We start from the raw sequence: 19,820 nt of genomic DNA on the forward strand, positions 1-19,820 counted from the left end.
GGATCCGTGGGAAGGGCCCCGGTAGGGGACCAGGGGGGGCCTTCATGGTTTCTTACATTGGGGACCTGAAGATTCTAGTTACGTCTCTTGGCCCCACTGCTCTAGATTCCAAGTATGTTTGGATTGGCACAAATAGTGCTAGTTAAAGCTTTAATAGCAATTATGAAGAAGAGAGGGGATTGAGAACATCCCTGATGCGTGCCAGACCTAAAGGCTGTAGGTTCCAATTTGTATCTTTTCATCGTTATCTGAGCTGTTGGGGAGTATTAGGCCCCATTTACACCTGAGGACCGTATGTCTGCTTTTTCATCCATCCGTTTACGGATGAAAATGGGACATACATTAATCCCTATGAGATAGCGGGTGTCAGCGGATGAACATCCGCTGACACTTGATCTCATCAGTGTCCGCAATCTTCCGATTCTGCAGACGGAGGAAAATACTATTTTTCCATCTGTCTGCAGAGCGGATCCCCCATGGGGAGAACGGATCCCCCTAGGGGTGAGCAGAGATCTGACAGGACGGTCCCTGCCCAGTTTGCGGGGACCGCCCTGTCATCTGCCGGCTCAGCGGGGATCAACGGAGCGATCCTCGCTGAGCAGCTGTGCCAACTAACTGAAAAACATGTCTCAAGATCAGTTAAGAAATATTGTAAACAGTTCTCTGTGCGGTCAGCAGAACAGGATGCTTTTAAAATGTTTCTGTGCTGTCTATCTGTTTTTATTTATGAAAGTGAGTTTTTTTTTTTTTTTCCTAGAGGAAAAAGTGCTTGTCGGAAAAAAAGTGTGGCCGCGAGTTCATTGACACATTCAAATTGGACATGTGATGTAGATTTGGGTGAAAGGAAGCTGTCCTCTGGAGATTACTTCAATCTTATTTTTGTGCCGGAGAGAAAACTGGAAACTCGTCTTAACACTGAGGAAGAGAGTGAGAATACAACATAAACTTTTTTACTGCATCTCTGTGTTTCCTACACCTGCATTATTTGTGCAACACATGCCTACCGTCAGCTGAATTGGAAATATAATGATAAACATTGTGGCATACTTTTTCATAGTGTGTACAAATGTTTGAGAAACTTCAGTCACCCTTTACTGGGTATATAAAAGTACACCGTTCTTTTGAAATCAGGACAAATAGGCATTCCGGACACAAATAAGACATAATAACCATTACTAGAAATGTCATTTTACAATTTTGCTGACCTACAGCATTACAATACCCCTAGTGTGCAGCATCTGGAGTGGCTCTTCTGGTGTGCTGGCTCATAGCGATGAATGTACAGCATATCACAAGCCTCTTTCAGGTGATGAATGCCAGGGGGTTTATAGTCCGTTATATATTATATTGTCAAAAGTATTGGGACACTTGCCTTTACACACTCATGTAGCGCCCTGCTCCTGTTGGGTAGGCGCTGTTTGTAAATTTAAGTCATCTGAGCTGTAGTTTAGCTCGGAATGATTATGTCAAATTATTGGTTTCTGTTCCAGTTCAGCTGCGTTGCACATTTTCCACTTGACTGTATGTGTCGCTGTCACCACGGGTCAAGGTTGGAAATGCACGGGCTGGGTGTATTGAGTATTCTTTGCCCAGAAGCAGCCCAGTGGGCGTGGTCTCCGCCGCTGTGCATTCTGGGAGAGGGTACTTAAGGGACTGACACCATTCTGGCGGGGTCTTCCGATCCTGACCTGATGGCCCTCCTTGCCTTAGGGATGTGTTAGCAGTTTTTCTTTTCGGCCTCGGGCCCTGCTGGCCCGAGGCTCCGCTACTAAGAGTAGGCCCAGGAGTTTCTGGGGCTTACTGGTCCAGGGGTGGTTCTGTGCTGTCTTGCCTGTGGGAAGAAGCCAAACAATCGGGGACTCAATTGGAGGACGCATCCTGGCCAATCCTGGTATTGTGTAGCTGTGTCTTTGGAACTTTGCAAAGAGTGTGTGTGGCTACACGGTCCTGTGGCAGAGGACCGTGTAACGACTCGACTGCACTCATCACGTCTGTGGCAGAGACTTTTGAACAAGCCTTGCACCGGCTGCTAGGTCAGAGAGAGGCCTATCCGGTGATTGCTGAATCCAGTGTGGAAACAGTTTGTCCTCTGGATCCAAGAATGTACCAGTGATCCGCAAAGCAAGGTACCTGAATATCCCCTAACCCTCCATCCCTCTGTCTGAGTTTGTTTATTAATACCTTGGAAGATAAGAGATTAAGTGTTGGTGCAGACATTTGTGAATAACTCTTCAAGGAGGACCCCTAAGACAAACGTAGTGAACGGTGAGGTAACGGCAGGCCCAAATAAAAAAAAACAGCGGCCCCTTCGGGGGTATTGCTACACTCACATGAACTTTAATAGCATCCCAGTCTGAGTCTGTAGGGTTCAATATTGAGTTGGTCCACCCTTTGCAGCTATAACAGTTTCAACTCTTCTGGAAGGATGTCCACAAGGTTTAGGAGTGTGTCTATGGGAATGTTTGACCATTCTTCCATAAGCGCATTTGTGAGGTCAGGCACTGTTGTTGGAATGAGAAGGCCTGGCTCGCAGTCTCAGCTCTAATTCATCCCGAAGGTGTTCTGTTTGGTTGAGGTTAGGACTCTGTGTAGGCCGGTCAAGTTCCTCCACCCCAAAATTTCTCATCCATGTCTTTATGGACCTTGCTTTGTGCACTGGTGCGCAGTGATGTTGGAACAGGAAGGGGGCATCCCCAAACTGTTACCACAAAGTTGGAAGCATGAAATTATCAAAAATGTCTTGTTCCCTTCACTGGAACTAAGGGGCCAGGCCCAACCCCTGAAAAATGACTCCACACCATAATCCCCCCTTCACAAACTGATTTGAACCAGTGCACAAAGCAAGGTCCATAAAGACATGGATGAGCGAGTTTGGGGGAACTTGACTAGCCTGCACAGAGTCCTGACCTCAACCAGATAGAACACCTCTGGGATGTATTAGAGTGGAGACTGCGAGACAAGCCTTCACGTCCAACATCATTGTCTGACGTCACAAATGCACTTTTGTAAGAATTGGTGGTGCAACAGATCGTCATTGATCTGTGATCCGCACGAATCAATGACTTTGGATCGGCACACACGTGATCCGTGGCGCAGGGTAGGGGGGGGGGGGCGAGCAGAGCGGTGTAACAGTTGACATTGAAATTGTCTCCACTCTGTTCGCACACACAGCATCGCCTCCTCCTAACCCCGTGCTTGTGATAGACAGAATGTGGGTCCAATGCTGGGATGTGTTCTGTCTATCACAGCGCAGGGTTAGGAGGAGGCGGGCTGTGTGAGTGCGAGCAGAGCAGAGAAAGTTTAATGGCCGGAACACGGTGAGAACGAGGCTTGGTTCCTGGCCGTGTATGCAGAGTAATGCAGACCTTATTAATAGAGAGGGAGTGAGTGTGGCTGCGGACAGGGTGTTGATCCCTGGCTGGAAGCTTACAGGGGAGAGCTGTGATAGCTGGACACTGAGAAGCCATCATAGGAGAACCCTCATCACAGGTAACATCACACATGTCTATGGGACAACAACCACTGAGGATCATGTGCTGGCTTATTGGACTTTATAATGGAATAGAGAGTTCTGTGAATGATTAATGCTGGAGGATGGAAAGCTAAGACAGATCTGTTCAGCTGGCCATATAATATACAATCTGATTGCACGATCTCCTTTACATCTGTCATGGTTACCCAAATGATACAAACTGAATGCATTATTTTGGGACATAGATTGGGTGAGTCCAATGAGGGAATGATGTATGTATGGGGGTGTACAATCTTCTTCTGGACTGATCAAAACTATGTGATGTGATGAGAACCATGCATTCAATGTGTATCATTCAGACAGACCTTGTATCACATCGATGGGAGATCATACAATCAGATTGCACAATAAGACTGCAATGGGGGCACAATGAGGCTGCAATTTTTTTTGCTGATCCAAAAAATAATCCGATCCGGGACTCTGATCCGAGGAACGATCTGAACCGTATGTTTTTTGATCCATTGCACCCCTAGTAAGAATGGTCAAACATTTCACTCCTAAACCTTGTGGACAGCCTTCCCAGAAGAGTTGAAGCTGTTATAGCTGAAAAGGGTGGACCAACTCAATATTGAACTCTACAGATTAAGACTGGGTTGTCATTAAATTTCATGTGTGTGTAAAGGCATGTGTCCCAATACTTTTGACAATATAGTGTTATTTGTGTTTGTGTGCTCGAATGTATATCTGTTTTAAAGCCCAACTCCGGATTTGCTATAACTTTACATAATTTTCTTAGCTTAGCCTGGCTAAAGCAAACTGTTTTCTTTACTAATACATGCGGCCAAACGTCAAAGGACATTTTGGAAAAAGTTTTCTTGGTGAGCGCCTGCAGCCAATTCTTACTTATCTTATGCAAAACCTTCTCATAACTCTAATTAGATAGCATTTGAAGTGAAAAACAGATCACCCCAAAAATATGTACAAAATATGCCATGCTAAATGCTAAAATGAATCAATCCTATCCAGTGCAATAAATCATGTACTATATGTCTATGCACATACTGAATGTTACCAAATGCAATAATACATAACAAAATGTATCACATAAATAAATTCTAAAACTTGAAGTTTTGGATTTTCTATGTTCACATTTGGTGATTTGTTATTGTTGATGGAAAAGAAGAAAGGTATTGGTCAAGTATTACCCCCACGACACCTCAAAATATTGTGATCTCGCTACCCAGGGATTAGGACAGGGGTGGGGAACCTTTTTTCTGCCAAGGGCCATTTGGATTTTTGTAACATCATTCAGGGGCCGTACAAAATGATCAACTTAAAAATTAGCCTGTTATAGCGGGGATTAAACGTGTCCCCCCCCCTCTGCATCACTGGACCCCTTTACATTACACAGCACCCTGCATCACTGGACCCCTTTACATTACACAGCACCCTGCATCACTGGACCCCTTTACATTACACAGCACCCTGCATCACTGGACCCCTTTACATTACACAGCACCCTGCATCACTGGACCCCTTTACATTACACAGCACCTTGCACCTCTGGGCCCCTTTACATTACACAGCACCCTGCATCACCGGATCCCTTTACATTACACAGCACCCTGCAGGACATTAATACATGAGTTACCATGACCATTGACCAGTGCAGGACATTTACCTAGGGTTGCCGCCTGTACGGGATTGACCTGGACAGTACGGGGTTTGAATCATGTGTCCGGGTCTCTTTCCGCCTTCTACCCGGACACATGATTCAAACTGTACTGTGGCTTAGCTGGTGGAGGAACACTAGTAGTTAAAGTTGGTAGGGGAAAGTTCTTATCCTTATACAGCAGTTCCGACAATTTAATCTGAGCCCCAATGTCCTCTTCTATACAGATACATTGAGTAATATAATTGCCGGGATCAGCAGCACAAGGATTACTCTGCAGGGACTATTTGATGGTTTTCGGGCTCAGGCGGAGTAATCCTTGTGCTGAGGTTCTCGGCAATTACATTACTCAGCCAGGGTATCTGTATAGAAGAGGACGTGGGGAGATTAGATTGTCGGTACTCAGAACTGCTGAATAAAGATAAGAACTTTCCCCTAATGACATTGTCATTGGGAGGGGGTAAATGTCCTGCACTGGTCATGGTAACTCACAGTGCAGGACATTAATACAACTATGACCAGTGCAACTGTGTAGGTAGGACATTTACCCCCTCCCCCCGCCGCCATGCTGAATATTAAAAAAATCACAGACAGTCATCACAGTTAATAATCTTCAGACTGCATACAGAATGATGCAGTCTGAAGATTATTAACTTTGATGACTGTCTGTGATTTTTTTAATATGCAGCATAGCGGCGGGGGGAGGGGGGTAAATGTCCTGCACAGTGCACAGGACATTAATACATAAGTTACCATGACCAGTGCAGGACATTTACCCCCCCCCCCCCACATGCTACATATTAAAAAGATCATATTCATCATATTTACATTTAATAATTTTCAAATTGCATCATTGCGTATGACATACGCAGTAATGCAATTAAAAAATTATTAAATGTAAATATGATGAATATGATCTTTTTAATATGCAGCATGTCGGGGGGGGGGGGGGGGTAAATGTCCTGCACTGGTCATGGTAACTTATGTATTAATGTCCTGTGCACTGTGCAGGACATTTACCCCCCCCCCCCCCTCCCCCCGCCGCTATGCTGCATATTAAAAAAATACGCCGTATGTCATGATGCCGTCAGCATAATACAGGTCGTTCTAAAAAAATTTGCATATTGTGATAAAGTTCATTATTTTCTGTAATGTACTGATAAACATTACACTTCCATATATTTTAGATTCATTACACACAACTGAAGTAGTTCAAGCCTTTTTCTTGTTTTAATATTGATGATTTTGGCATACAGCTCATGAAAACCCCAAATTCCTATCTCCAAAAATTAGCATATCATGAAAAGGTTCTCTAAACAAGCTCTTAACCTAATCATCTGAATCAACTAATTAACTCTAAACACCTGCAAAAGATTCCTGAGGCTTTTAAAAACTCCCAGCCTGGTTCATTACTCCAAACCGCAATCATGGGTAAGACTGCCGACCTGACCGCTATCCAGAAGGCCATCATTGACACCCTCAAACAAGAGGGTAAGACACAGAAAGAAATTTCTGAACGAATAGGCTGTTCCCAGAGTGCTGTATCAAGGCACCTCAGTGGGAAGTCTGTGGGAAGGAAAAAGTGTGGCAGAAAACGCTGCACAACGAGAAGAGGTGACCGGACCTTGAGGAAGATTGTGGAGAAGGACCGATTCCAGACCTTGGGGGAACTGCGGAAGCAGTGGACTGAGTCTGGAGTAGAAACATCCAGAGCCACCGTGTACAGGCGTGTGCAGGAAATGGGCTACAGGTGCCGCATTCCCCAGGTCAAGCCACTTTTGAACCAGAAACAGCGGCAGAAGCGCCTGACCTGGGCTACAGAGAAGCAACACTGGACTGTTGCTCAGTGGTCCAACGTACTTTTTTCGGATGAAAGCAAATTTTGCATGTCATTCAGTAATCAAGGTACCAGAGTCTGGAGGAATGAATGAATGAATGAATGAATGAAAAACTTATATAGCGCGGCACATGCGAACTGAATCGCTTCTGGGCGCTTGATGGTTCCTGTCTCTTGACATCAAAAGAGCAGAGTTTTAATCTGTCTTCTGAAGGCCAGGTGGTTTTCCTCCAACCGAATGCTGGTTGGTAAAGCGTTCCATAGTCTTGGACCCTGGAATGCAAACCTTCTTTCTCCTTTGGACTTGTATCTGGCTTTGGGTACCTTGATCAGGTTTTGGCCCGTAGATCGCAGAAGGCGATTGGAATTGTGGGGTTCTATCTTGTCGCAAAGATATTGCGGAGCCTTCCCATGGATGCACTTATGTGTCAGACAGAGTGCTTTAAAAGCAATTCTGTCCTTTACTGGCAGCCAGTGAAGGGTTCTCAGTGAAGGTGAGATTGATTCCCATGTTTTTTTTCCCAGTCACAAGTCTGGCGGCCGTATTCTGAACGACTTGCAGACGAGAGATTTGGTACTTTGGGAGTCCGAGGTAGAGGGCATTTGCGTAATCCAATTTGGAGTTCACAATTGTTCCCACCACGACTGCTACGTCTTCCTTAGGGATAAATGGAATAAGTCTGCGTAGTAGGCGCAGTAGATGGTGAGAACTGCTGACTACTGACCCTATTTGTGCGTCCATTGTCATGTAGGTATCAAAAATGACCCCAAGACTTTTGACTTTGGAGCTAGGGGTGATGATTTGGCCCAGAATGGGTGGGGGTGTCTAGGTTGTTGCCAGTTGACTCTTGCGACTGGCCTGAAACAGGAGAAGTTCTGTTTTGGAATTGTTGAGTTTAAGATAACTCTTAGACATCCAGTTTTCTATCAAAGAGAGACATTTCTCTAAACTGGAATGATGATCCTTTTTGTTGCAGATGCGAAAATACAGTTGCGTATCGTCTGCATAAGAGTGATAGAGTAGTTTTTGGCTACTGATAATATCAAAGAGAGGGCAGAGATAGATATTGAAAAGCACCGGTGACAGGGGGGATCCTTGGGGGACTCCGCATGACACCGTGCGCCTCTCAGACACGAAAGATCCCAGTTTAACTGTTTGTGAACGGTTTTCCAAGAAGGAGGAAAACCATGGTATGTCACCTTCTGCGACTCTGGCTACCTCAGCCAGACGCCTCAGTAACAGTTTGTGGTCTACCGTGTCAAAGGCTGCGCTTAGGTCCAGCAGAACCTGGAGACAAGATTCTCCTTCGTCTGCGGCCTCAAGGGCGTCGTCCCATATTTTGAGTAAAGCTGTTTCTGTCCCGTGTCCGGGACGGAAGCCTGATTGTAATGGATCCAGTAGATTATGGGTATCTAGATGCTGTTGCAGCTGTTGTACCACTGTTTTTTCCAGTACCTTGGAGAAGACATTTAGGCCTGTTATGGGGCGACGGTGAGTTGGGTCCTTGGGGTCGAGGGTCGGTTTTTTCAAGATGGGCTGGATTGTGCCCTCTTTCAGCAGGGAGGGCACTATGCCTTCCTTAAATGACTGGTTTATAAGCTGCGTGATAGGTGGTGCCAGGATGTCAGCACATTCCTTCAGCAGTTTAGTTGGGATAATATCATTGGGCGCAGTGCTGTTTCGCAGAGCGCCGATGATATTTTTTGTAGCATCGATGGAGATGGGTTTCAGAGTGAACTTTGTTACCTGTAGAAGTTTTCTCTCGGTGTTGTGTGGTGGGCTGAGGGGGGTATTGTTTTGCAGAATGCTTTCCCGGATTCCCTCAATTTTATTGATAAAGAAATCCGATAATTCATCACAAAACTCTTGGGTGTCTGAATTGGGGGCTTCAAGGCATCCTGGATTCATGGTCTGGGTGACCATCTTGAAAAGTTCACGGGGGCGGTTTAGGGCATTGTTGATCGCCATAGAAAAATGTTGTTTCTTGGTTTTGAAGATTTCTTTATGATATTTTCTTGTTATTGTCTTGTAGGTGATGAGGTTTTCCTCTGAAGCGCTTCTTTTCCAGGCGGCTTCCGCCCTTCTGCGCTCTTGCCTCAGTAGTGACAGCTGGTTGTTGAACCAGCCGGACTTTTTTTTCTGGGTGCGGGCTTTGCGTTTCGGTGCTACTAAGTCGGCTGACTGTAGTAGGGCTGCGTTTAAGGCATCCAGTGTATCTGAAGCTGTTTGAAGTGGATGGATTGTTTTGATTTTAACTCCCAAGGTAGATTTGAAGAGCTCCGAATGGAGCTTCTTCTGCGATCTAGTCCAGTGTGTGGTCACCGGCTTGGGTGCTTTTATCTGTGGGGGAATTTTGGGAATTATGAATTTAATTGCATGGTGGTCTGTCCATGGCAATGGTTCATTTTCCAAAATGCTTATCTTCAGATTTTGTCTGAAAATTAAGTCGAGCGTGTGTCCTGAAGCATGAGTAGGCCCACATATAAGTTGCTGTAGCCCTAACCCTTCCAGGTGGTCAATAAAGGCATCAGCAATGGGGTCTTGTGAGGAGTTGGCCCAGAGATTGAAATCTCCGAGCAGCAAGAGGCGTTTGCTGTTAAGGGTATAAGTGGAAAAAAACTCCGTTAATGAAGGCAGAAGCTGCGATTTTGGCCCGGGTGGCCTATAGCAGAGAAGAATGTGAACAGTCTCCTGGGGGTTTGTCTGAAGTTGAAGAGTAAGGGTTTCCATGAATGGAAGAGGATTTTGAAGGACCGGTTTAGTGATCGCAAGATGAGTCTTATGGATCACCGCTAGACCTCCTCCTCTTTGCCCTATTCTATTTTCCGTTATAATTCGATAGTTTTCTGGCACCAGTTCTCCGAGAATGGTGTTGCAGTCATCTGAGAGCCAGTTTTCTGTAATAAAGAGGCAGTCTAGATCGTGTTGTAGTATGAAATCATGGATTTCTGATCGGTGTTTTACTGCCGATCTTGTGTTGATCAAAGCACATGAAATGTGCTTAACCTGGGGTAAATGGTTGAAATTTTTGATGATCGATCGTCGATCGATTCTTAAAAGATGCTCTATTTTTAAGGCCTTTATGGTGACGGCTGGTAATGCTGTGGCGAAACGTCTCAGACCCCGAATGGTTTCTGCAGCGTATCGTTGATTAGCCATAGTCGCCAGTCACCGGAGGGGGCGCAGGTGTGGAGTGGTGACGGAGGGAAGATTCTCTGAATCCTCTCCCCCGGCTTGGTCCAGAGGAAGGCAAAAAAAACCCTGGTCGAGCTGAGCCAATATGCTGCGGCGGGGAAAAAAATTCCTTCCTGATCCCTGAAAGGCGATCGGATAAACCCTGGATCAAGTGCTGTTGGTTTTTGAGGGGGGGGGTGAGAAATGTCACTATTGCTGGGGTGTACCAAGATGGCCGCTGATCAGGACACAGGCCTCAAGGTAGGGGGCTAAAAGCTAGCTAATTAAGTTAGATTTGTTGAATCCGGGGGAGGATGGGATCCTCCAAGGATAGGGGGGTGTTTCAGGGCAGTTTTGGGTGAATTTAGAAAATTCGTTTTGCCTGTGTCAGGGCGTCTGCGGCGCGCCGCTAGGCCGTGGCTGAAGCCGCGGTCTTTCCTAAGCACGGCGGCCGCGAATCTGAGCTAGGCTGGCGCGGATGCGGAAGAGCATCGAAAATTGCCTCGGAGGTGGCGATGGGGTGGCGGGGGGATGCACCAATTGTAGGTGGCAGTGTGGGAGACGATGGGGGGTAAAGAAGAGAGGGGACCGCAGTAATTAAGCTGGAGAGATGGCTGTCCTTAGAAGGACGGCCATCCGTGGTTCCAGGGAGGAATAGATGGCCCTGAGAGACAGGGTCTTACCTGCGGCGGAGAGGGGTCCAAGGGGGAGGAAGGAGCTGGTCCTGGAGCTGCAAGTTGGCTGTGCAGCGAGGTTTGAAGGAGCCTGCCTGCCTGGCTGGTAGCTGACTAGCTAGCTGTCTGGTCCCTGGGTGAGAGCAGACTCGAAGCGGAAGGTCCGGAGCGTCCTACTCCACCACTGACTGACTGGGGAGAGGGAAATGCCAAAATGCCTGAAGTCCAGTGTCAAGTACCCACAGTCAGTGATGGTCTGGGGTGCCATGTCAGCTGCTGGTGTTGGTCCACTGTGTTTTATCAAGGGCAGGGTGAATGCAGCTAGCCATCAGGAGATTTTGGAGCACTTCATGCTTCCATCTGCTGAAAAGCTTTATGGAGATGAAGATTTCATTTTTCAGCATGACCTGGCACCTGCTCACAGTGCCAAAACCACTGGTAAATGGTTTACTGACCATGGTATTACTGTGCTCAATTGGCCTGCCAACTCTCCTGACCTGAACCCCATAGAGAATCTGTGGGATATTGGGAAGAGAAAGTTGAGAGACGCAAGACCCAACACTCTGGATGAGCTTAAGGCCGCTACCGAAGCATCCTGGGCCTACATAACACCTCAGCAGTGTCACAGGCTGATTGGTAGGGGGCATACCTCGTGGTCCAGTGTGGATGCCCATCCCTGGTGGTCCTGGGCGACATGCTGGTGGTCCTGTGTGGTGATCCGAGGGGGGGCTGCGCTGATAACCTGTCAGCATATACCGACCCTGTCAGGAGAACAGCCGATCGGCTCGCGTCTGTTAGACGCGAGTGAGGAAAAGCCGATCAGCGGCTCTTCCTGTTTACATTGTGATCAACCATGATTGGACACGGCTGATCACGTGGTAAAGAGCCTCTGCCGGAGGCTCTTTACTAAGATCTGTGTAGCAGTGTGTCAGACTGACACACCGCACCACCGATCGCGGCAATGCGCCCCCCCTCCGGCACGCGGTGGCTGTTATCCTGCAGGATGTCAATAGACGTCCAGTCAGGATAACAAAACCACTTCCCGGGCGTCAATTTACTATTGACCGGGCGGGAAGTGGTTAAACCCACAAGTGCTTTTTTTACCCCTGCTGTTCCTTTATATTGGCTTTCCGAATTTACAAATGCAGCAATGTAGAAATCAGATGAAAGGTTTAGCACTGGAGAACACTTTTTGATAGATAAAAAGTGCATTTTTTATACATCTATATAAATTAGGGCTGTTACTGATTAAAATTGTTGTGTTCGAATCGATAATTCGACTAATTTTGATTAATTATAACGCACCTACATTTTTCGGATCACCACCATATATAGTCCCCACTGTAATATCCACAGACATCTCCCCCACTGTAATATCCACAGACATCTCCCCCACTGTAATATCCACAGACATCTCCCCCACTGTAATATCCACAGACCTCTCCCCCACTGTAATATCCACAGACATCTCCCCCACTGTAATATCCACAGACATCTCCCCCACTGTAATATCCACAGACATCTCCCCCACTGTAATATCCACAGACATCTCCCCCACTGTAATATCCACAGACATCTCCCCCACTGTAATATCCACAGACATCTCCCCCACTGTAATATCCACAGACATCTCCCCGACTAATATCCACAGACCAATCTCCCCGACTAATATCCACAGACCACTCCCCCCTGTAATATCCACAGACATCTACCCACTGTAATATCCACAGACATCTCCCCCACTGTAATATGGTCCACATCTCCCCCACTGTATAGGAAGATTAGTGCTTGCTTAGTCTTACCAGAGAAGACGACCGAACATGAGCAGTTGAGGCCGGGTGATGACGTCAGCGCGCCATTTTAGGCTCACCTAGGCTGCCACCGGGTGGACCAAGATGACCTTTGCTCCAAGAGCTAGGCCGAAGCCACGGCCTTTCCTATGGTCGAAGCAGCGGAGCTCCGCGCATCATGTGGTGTGCCGATACGCATATCGTGACCCGTTCGGATCACAGATCATTTACGATCTGTTGCACCACTAGTACCGATCAAAAGAATTTTGATCGATCAAATTTTTTTACGATTAATCGAGAAATTAATCTTTAATTTCCACAGCCCTAATATAAATCAGACCAAAATGAGGGACAAATGAGGAGGAATGAGGGACAGAGGAACATTGCTTCAAATCAGGGATAGTCCCTCAAAATCAGGGACAGTTGGGAGCTATGCTGTACCTCCTTGGGAGTAGCCTTTGTTGTGGAATGCTCCGCTTATCTTGGCAGTGTGCTTGTCAATGGCAATGGAAAGGGGGGAAATGACTGGGCGTGCTCTGTCCTTCTAGTTTCCCTCAGTTCTTCTAAAACAGCTCTCCTCTGCTGCACTTCAAATGAATTTTGACACAAAGCATATTGAAAATGCTTCATGTGTCTTTGACATGTCCGAAATTTCAGAAAATAAACAACGACTTCTTTAAGCTGACCACACATTATACAATTGTCTTGTTCAATTTGCTTTAGTTTTACTTCCAACTATGTAGTGCAAGAGCCTGCCTGATTGCATACAAATTGAAAGTGTTTAGGTGTGACCTGACATATTATATAGTTTTGGTAAATCTAAAGGAAAATTGTACAAAAAGTTGTATAACGTTTGGCCAGCCTTATATCAGTCATTTAAGTCATATGCACAGAGTTTTTATATATTAAAAATATAGGCTGCATTTTAGTATGTGTGCAAAAAAGCACAAAAGAAAATGGTTAATTGGTTTAATTGCAGTTTATTTGTAGATTTTGGTGAGGTGGACTTGGCTTTCCTATAACTTAGAAGAAGCCTAATTTCACCACAGATCTTACCTATGTCTGGGTGTGTGTGTGTTATTATTTGATAGTCTGTGGCAATCAGTTTCAGTCCTAGATCTCATTGAGGCTGGGTTCACACCCATGCGAATTGGATGTGGTGTTCCTCCGCATCTAATTCGCATAGCAGGAGAATGTGACTGTCTCTCTATGGCAGTGTTTCTCAACTCCAGTCCTCAAGGCGCCCCAACAGGTCATGTTTTCAGGATTTCCCTCAGATGAAATGGCTGTGGTGATTACTAAGGCAGTGAAACTGATCAAGTCACCTGTGCAAAATAATGGAAATCCTGAAAACATGACCTGTTGGTGCGCCTTGAGGACTGGAGTTGAGAAACACTGCTCTATGGAGCCAGTTCACATATCTCTGGGGCGGCTTCGGAGCGCACTGCACAGAAACGTGCATCTTTTGGCTCCTTTTCAGCGCTTAATTCAGCGGAAAACAGGGACGCACAGCAATCAGTGGCTGGTTTAGGTGTAAACCAAGCCTTACACATTTGACAGTTAGTAAATAAGTGATATTTCACCACCTTTGTTTAGCCCTAAAACCTGCACCACTATGTTCCAAAAGCTGCATTGTAGCCCTTTTCAGAGAAATGGGTCGTGGTCGGCAGGCAGTGCTGTGATGAGATGGGGGATGTATATACCTCTATCCACTGCCTTTGCAGCTTAAAAAACAGTGTTTGAGGAAGGGCAGTAAAAACATTGCCCGGCATGTTTTTACTGACACCCCATCTTCCTACTGCAAGTGTAAGCATAGCTTTAGTGTATGTCAGTATGGTGTTCATTGAATGATATCAAGAAATAACAAATCAATTGCAATCAATTAAATTTAAGGGTATTAGGAATCGCCTTTATGAATGCAACTGGCTTGTGCATTTATATGGTTATTGAATTATTTTGTGATTTTAAAGGTATTAACATTTACAGCATTGCACTACATTATATATATATATATATATATATATATATATATATATATATATATATATATATATATATATATATATATATATATATATATATATATATATATATATATATATATATATATATATATATATATATATATATATATAGAAACTACAGAGCCAAACACGTATACAAAACACTATGTTTACAACATACAGTATCATTACATTGTATCTCTTTCATCAATTTCTAGAAGATGAAGCCAAACCACAAAACCTGCACTGTAATGATACTAATGGAAATATTACATGCTCCTGGCGAATCAGAAAGGAGATGGCTGAATCTATTGACTTTGTTCTCTTCTATTACAATGGGTAAGTTGCAATGCTTTTGTTAAGGTTTTGCGATGCATACTTTTGTGATTGCAATAGATTTTGCATTATTGGTAAAATTAAACCACTTGACTATCCCATGTGCCAAGAGGGTTAAAACATATGTAGCGCTTACCCCACGCAGGAACCGTGGCTGATGATGAGTCCTCTGTTCTGCCAAGACTCTTTAAACCACTTGGTCCCCACTGGCACACTCTGTTGGAGCTGGAGGACCACTTGCACCTGGATAAATTAAGCGTTAGTAAGCCACATTTGTACTGTATAATAATACACAGAAATTAAAGTAAATGTATTATATCAAAGCAGGTAAACAATGCAAAAGTTAACATCAAGCAATACACAATTCAAAGTTGCGATATAAAGTTAATTCTGGCCTATCAGAGGAGTAAAAACCTAACTTGTGTCAATGTTAGTCCACACTATACTGTGGTAACTATTAATGAGCAAAGTCATGAGTCACCCCGCAGTGATTCCCCAGATATGGGTATCCGTACATGTTCCTGAGCGAGGTACCCCTATATGGTAGAAACAAACACCTGGCCCCTTAAAGTTAGCGTTGGCCGGCTTGTGGTGGGGTCCTAATGTCATTGGCGTGTAAGAGTCTGTCACTTTAAGAGTAAGTGATGTATAACTGTGGAGCTACTAAATAAAGAGCAGTCTATGTGAACTGAATGTAGCAAGGGGTTAAAGCTGTGTCTCCTCTCACCACTCCTGGCAGGCAACAGCTCCCGTTCCACATTTTTGGTGGTTCCAGACGTCAGGTTTCATAGGCTCAGTCACTCAGCTCTAGCTCACACACGTGCAGTCTCTGATAAACTACAGCAACATGCTTATCCTCCCTGGGATGCAGGCAGACAGGCTCAATCAGAAAGCCCCCTCTGTGCCACGCGCTCTCACTTGTGTAGCCGCATAATGTCCCACAGAAGGTGCTCTCTACTTTGCTTCTCCTTTCTCAAGACCCCAGTCTCACAGATGTGAGGCATAGACCCTGACAACAGGTCCATCATACTGAAGGAACAGTATTTTCACCTTGTGCTGCTACCCTGATTTGGACAAAAAACACATCTGCCTCTCCTGGCCTCTCTTATGCCACGTACACATGATCGGAATTTCCAAGGAAAAAAGTCAGACGGAATTTTTTCATCGGATATTCTGAACGTGTGTATGCCCCATCTGACCTTTTCCTTCGGAAAATCCAACAGACTTAGAAAGAGAACATGTTCTCTTTTTTTCAGACTGAAAAAAAATTCTATTGGAAATTCCGTTCGTCTGTATAGAACTACAATGGAGGAAAAAACACGCATGCTCGGAAACAATTCAATGCATGCTCGGAAGCATTGAACTTAATTTTTCTAGGCTTGTCGTAGTGTTGTACGTCACCATGTTTTGGACGGTCGGAATTTGGGGTTTCCGTGTGTATTGAGCGGAATTCCGTTGAAAAAACCCATCGGAGTTTATTCCGACGGAAAATCCGATCATGTGTATGCAGCATTAGGCTGGGTTCACACTGATGCAAATTGGATGTGGTTTTCCGGATCATATTCGCATGACAAGAGACTGTGACTGACTCTCAATGCAGCCAGTTCACACATCTCCGAGGCGGCCACGGAGTGAATTGCACAAGGGTCCTGCATGTCTTTGGCTCTGTTTTTTAGGCCTGAATTCAGGCTGTGAGCCGCATCCGCACACAGTGTGAACCCAGCCTTACATACAGGGACATTGCTTTGTAGTTTATAGGAGATATCTGTGAAGACTGGTAAGATTCTTCAATATTTTCTCTAAGTACTGGTGAGCTGCAAATATAACACTTGTTTTCTTATGTTTAGATATCCCTAATTTTTCTTTGTTCATTATCTCAACAAGAAGGTTTTTGCGCTGTATATAAAAATACAAAAATCATTGGGGTTAGTGGACATTGGTTGGTCTAAGTTAACAATAATTTATGGATTGCTGGCAACCATTACAGATACCCTCCACTACTTTATACACACAAGCCTTAAAACATAAAAAAAAAAAAAAAAAATAACCAAGCATTTATAATTGGCATTTACTGAGAGATAGCGGGAATCCTTCTATCTGATTTGCCAATTTGCTGATATGCTGTCTTGTTGATCCTTTCAACAGGAAGATTTTACCTAACTTTAATACCACGTACACACGATCGGTTCATCCGATGAAAACGGACCGATGGATTTTTTCATCAGATATCCGATGAAGCTGACTTTCATCAGTCTTGCCTACACACCATCAGTTAAAAATCCGATCGTGTCCAACGCGGTGACGTAAAACACAACGACGTGCTGAGAAAAATGAAGTTCAATGCTTCCGAACATGCGTCGACTTGATTCTGGGCATGCATGGATTTTTGACCGATGGATTTCCCCACAGACGATCGTTTTTTTCTATCAGTTTTTTAACCATCAAAAATTTTTAAAACAGGTTCTATTTTTTTTTTCACCGATTCGGAAAAAACAATGGGGCCCACACACGATCGGTTCGTCTGATGAAAACAGTCCATCGGACCGTTTTCATCAGACGAACCGATCGTCTGTACAGGGCATTAGAGTTCTTGTACCTTTTGAGGCATTCTTGGGTTACAATTAACTATCTTTACTAGCCTTCAAAGGCCGATCTAGATAGGGAGAAGCTACATACTTCCGGTATGGCATATCACACATATTGGATTCTCTGAAGTGTATTTTTTATCTTCTAACCTATCATTTTACAGATTATTATTTTTAATTAAAACTCGACCTAAAAGGCCACACATATTGCTAAGTTTATGAAACCAAGAACATAATGAACTATGGTAAAATGTAGAAAATCATATTAAGCTATTCTTATTTTAATTAATTTACTATATTAACTTTGTCCACAGTAAGAACGAATCTCAGCCCAAATGCCAACAGATTTCAGACTACCTTTCCTGTCATTGCAACATAGCAACTGATGGCCTGAACACGTCTGATTTTTTAAAGACCATCAGTGTAGAGCCAAGAAAACCTCAGCATTCTTTTAAGCGATTCAGGCTGTGCTTGATATGTAAGTACTGGTGGGTCATTGCTGATGTTGTTAAACTTTTTTATTGATATATAAAAACCTTATAAAACTCATCAACCTTGTAGGCATATTAGGGCAGCTGGACATATGGGATAGGTAGGGTTCCAGCTGGGTTCACACTACTACACTACTTTCATCCTACTTTGCTCTGTGTTCAATGTTTCCCTATGAGAGCGTCTTGTAGCGTCCTACACAAGTCGGTCCGACTTTGAAAATGCTCCCTGTACTACTTTTGGTCCTACATTGATCCTACTTCAGGCCCATTGAATATCATTGAAGTCGGACCAAAGTAGTATCCTGTTCATGAAAGTAGGATGGATGTAGGACCAATGTAGGATAAATGTAGGACCAATGTAGCAGAGCAAAGTAGGATGAAAGTAGTGTAGTAGTGTGAACCCAGCCTGAATAGACATGTTCAGTTCTGCATAGGTGTTCCTTTTCAGTCACAATCAAGGTTTTCTTACTGGCCTAGTCAGAATTACCCTGACCGCAGCCAATTCCCAAGGATATGAGATAGTCACCTCATACAGCCAACAAAAAGTATGTATATGACCAAAAATAACAAAATCTATTAGAAGATGCTAATTTCATCAAAATATTACAGACAGACTCCCAACCAAAAATGAACCTTTTTTTCTGCGCAAAAGGGAAAAACTTGAACAGTTTAATTCAATTCTATCAATTGCTAAAAATTACTCAAAGGTAATGTTATATAACTTACATACATTTAGTTCCAAGTGATGGGCAATGCAACATTTTTGAGTTGTCACTGAAATATGAGGTGAACAGGAGGTTAGAGGAAAAGAAAGTCCATCCTGCACACATTCTTCTTCCCTTTCTACAGATGAACATTAAATGCATAGTTACCAACAGTCCTGGATTTGCCAGGACAATCCCGATTTTCAGACAAGTGCCCTGATGTCTGTGTCCAGTCTCCTCCCCTCTCTGTTTAGTAAATGGGTTAGTAAAAGGCTCTGTTTAGTAAAAGACCCCGTTCCATTACCATTGTACCCTCAGCTGGGCGCATACTTCCGTACCCCTGTAGGTGCTGCTGGGCTTAAGATGCCATAGGATGAGATTGTGGGTGCGAGCGACTCCTGCTGGACAGTCTCGCTATTCCTCCCTTTTTACTTCCTCTTCCACACTGCCTTCTGCCTTCATGACATCAAAACACACGTGAGTCTAAGATTTCTGTGACAACATTTATTATAACTTTCACATGTTCAGCATTTATATATGTATATACCCATCATCCCCTCCCCCCTCCCTTCCTCTCCATCCTCTTTTTATTTATCACTCTCTCCTTTCTTCTCCCTAATTCTCCTTCTATTTCCACACCTCCATCTCCCTCTATTCACCCCACATCTCACAATATCTCCTTGTTCTCCTAAAATCTATTCTTCTCGAATGCTGGAGAATCTCTCCATTTTGTCCTCTTTAGTATTACACAAAGATTCCATTTTGTATGTATACTCAATTCTTTCAAACCATTCCCTCATTGTGGGACTCTCAGGGTCTAACAATATTTGGGGAATACTTTTGCTGCATTCAATGAATATGGTACTAGCGTGTTCTTATATTGTTTTCTTGTACTATTTGTGTTATGGAACAAACAAAGCCACGGGTCATTAGCTATCTCTGTTTCCGCAATCTCCCTTTTGTACTGCTGTACCTTCTGCCAGTAATCCTGTATCTTTGAGCATTCCTACCAAATATGAGTCATGGTACCCCTTGAACTACATCTCCTCCAAAACAGTGCAGATTTCTCAGTTTGATATTT

General features: G+C 44.3%; 1 protein-coding gene across 4 annotated transcripts in view; it reads left to right on the top strand.

The window, feature by feature from the left end:
- LOC120933261 (cytokine receptor common subunit beta-like) overlaps positions 1 to 19,820 on the top strand; it is a 139,700-nt gene that overhangs the window by 82,477 nt on the left and 37,403 nt on the right. For 3 of the 4 annotated variants that reach the window (XM_040346378.1, XM_040346380.1, XM_040346379.1), the window contains 3 exons: positions 758 to 927; positions 14,842 to 14,962; positions 17,859 to 18,022. In XM_040346378.1, coding sequence (XP_040202312.1) covers positions 758 to 927; positions 14,842 to 14,962; positions 17,859 to 18,022 — 455 coding nt within the window. The remainder of the gene's footprint in view (positions 1 to 757; positions 928 to 14,841; positions 14,963 to 17,858; positions 18,023 to 19,820) is intronic. The other variant, XM_040346381.1, reaches the window with a different exon arrangement.

This window comes from Rana temporaria, chromosome 3, assembly GCF_905171775.1.
Source record: "Rana temporaria chromosome 3, aRanTem1.1, whole genome shotgun sequence".
Taxonomy (NCBI): domain Eukaryota; kingdom Metazoa; phylum Chordata; class Amphibia; order Anura; family Ranidae; genus Rana; species Rana temporaria.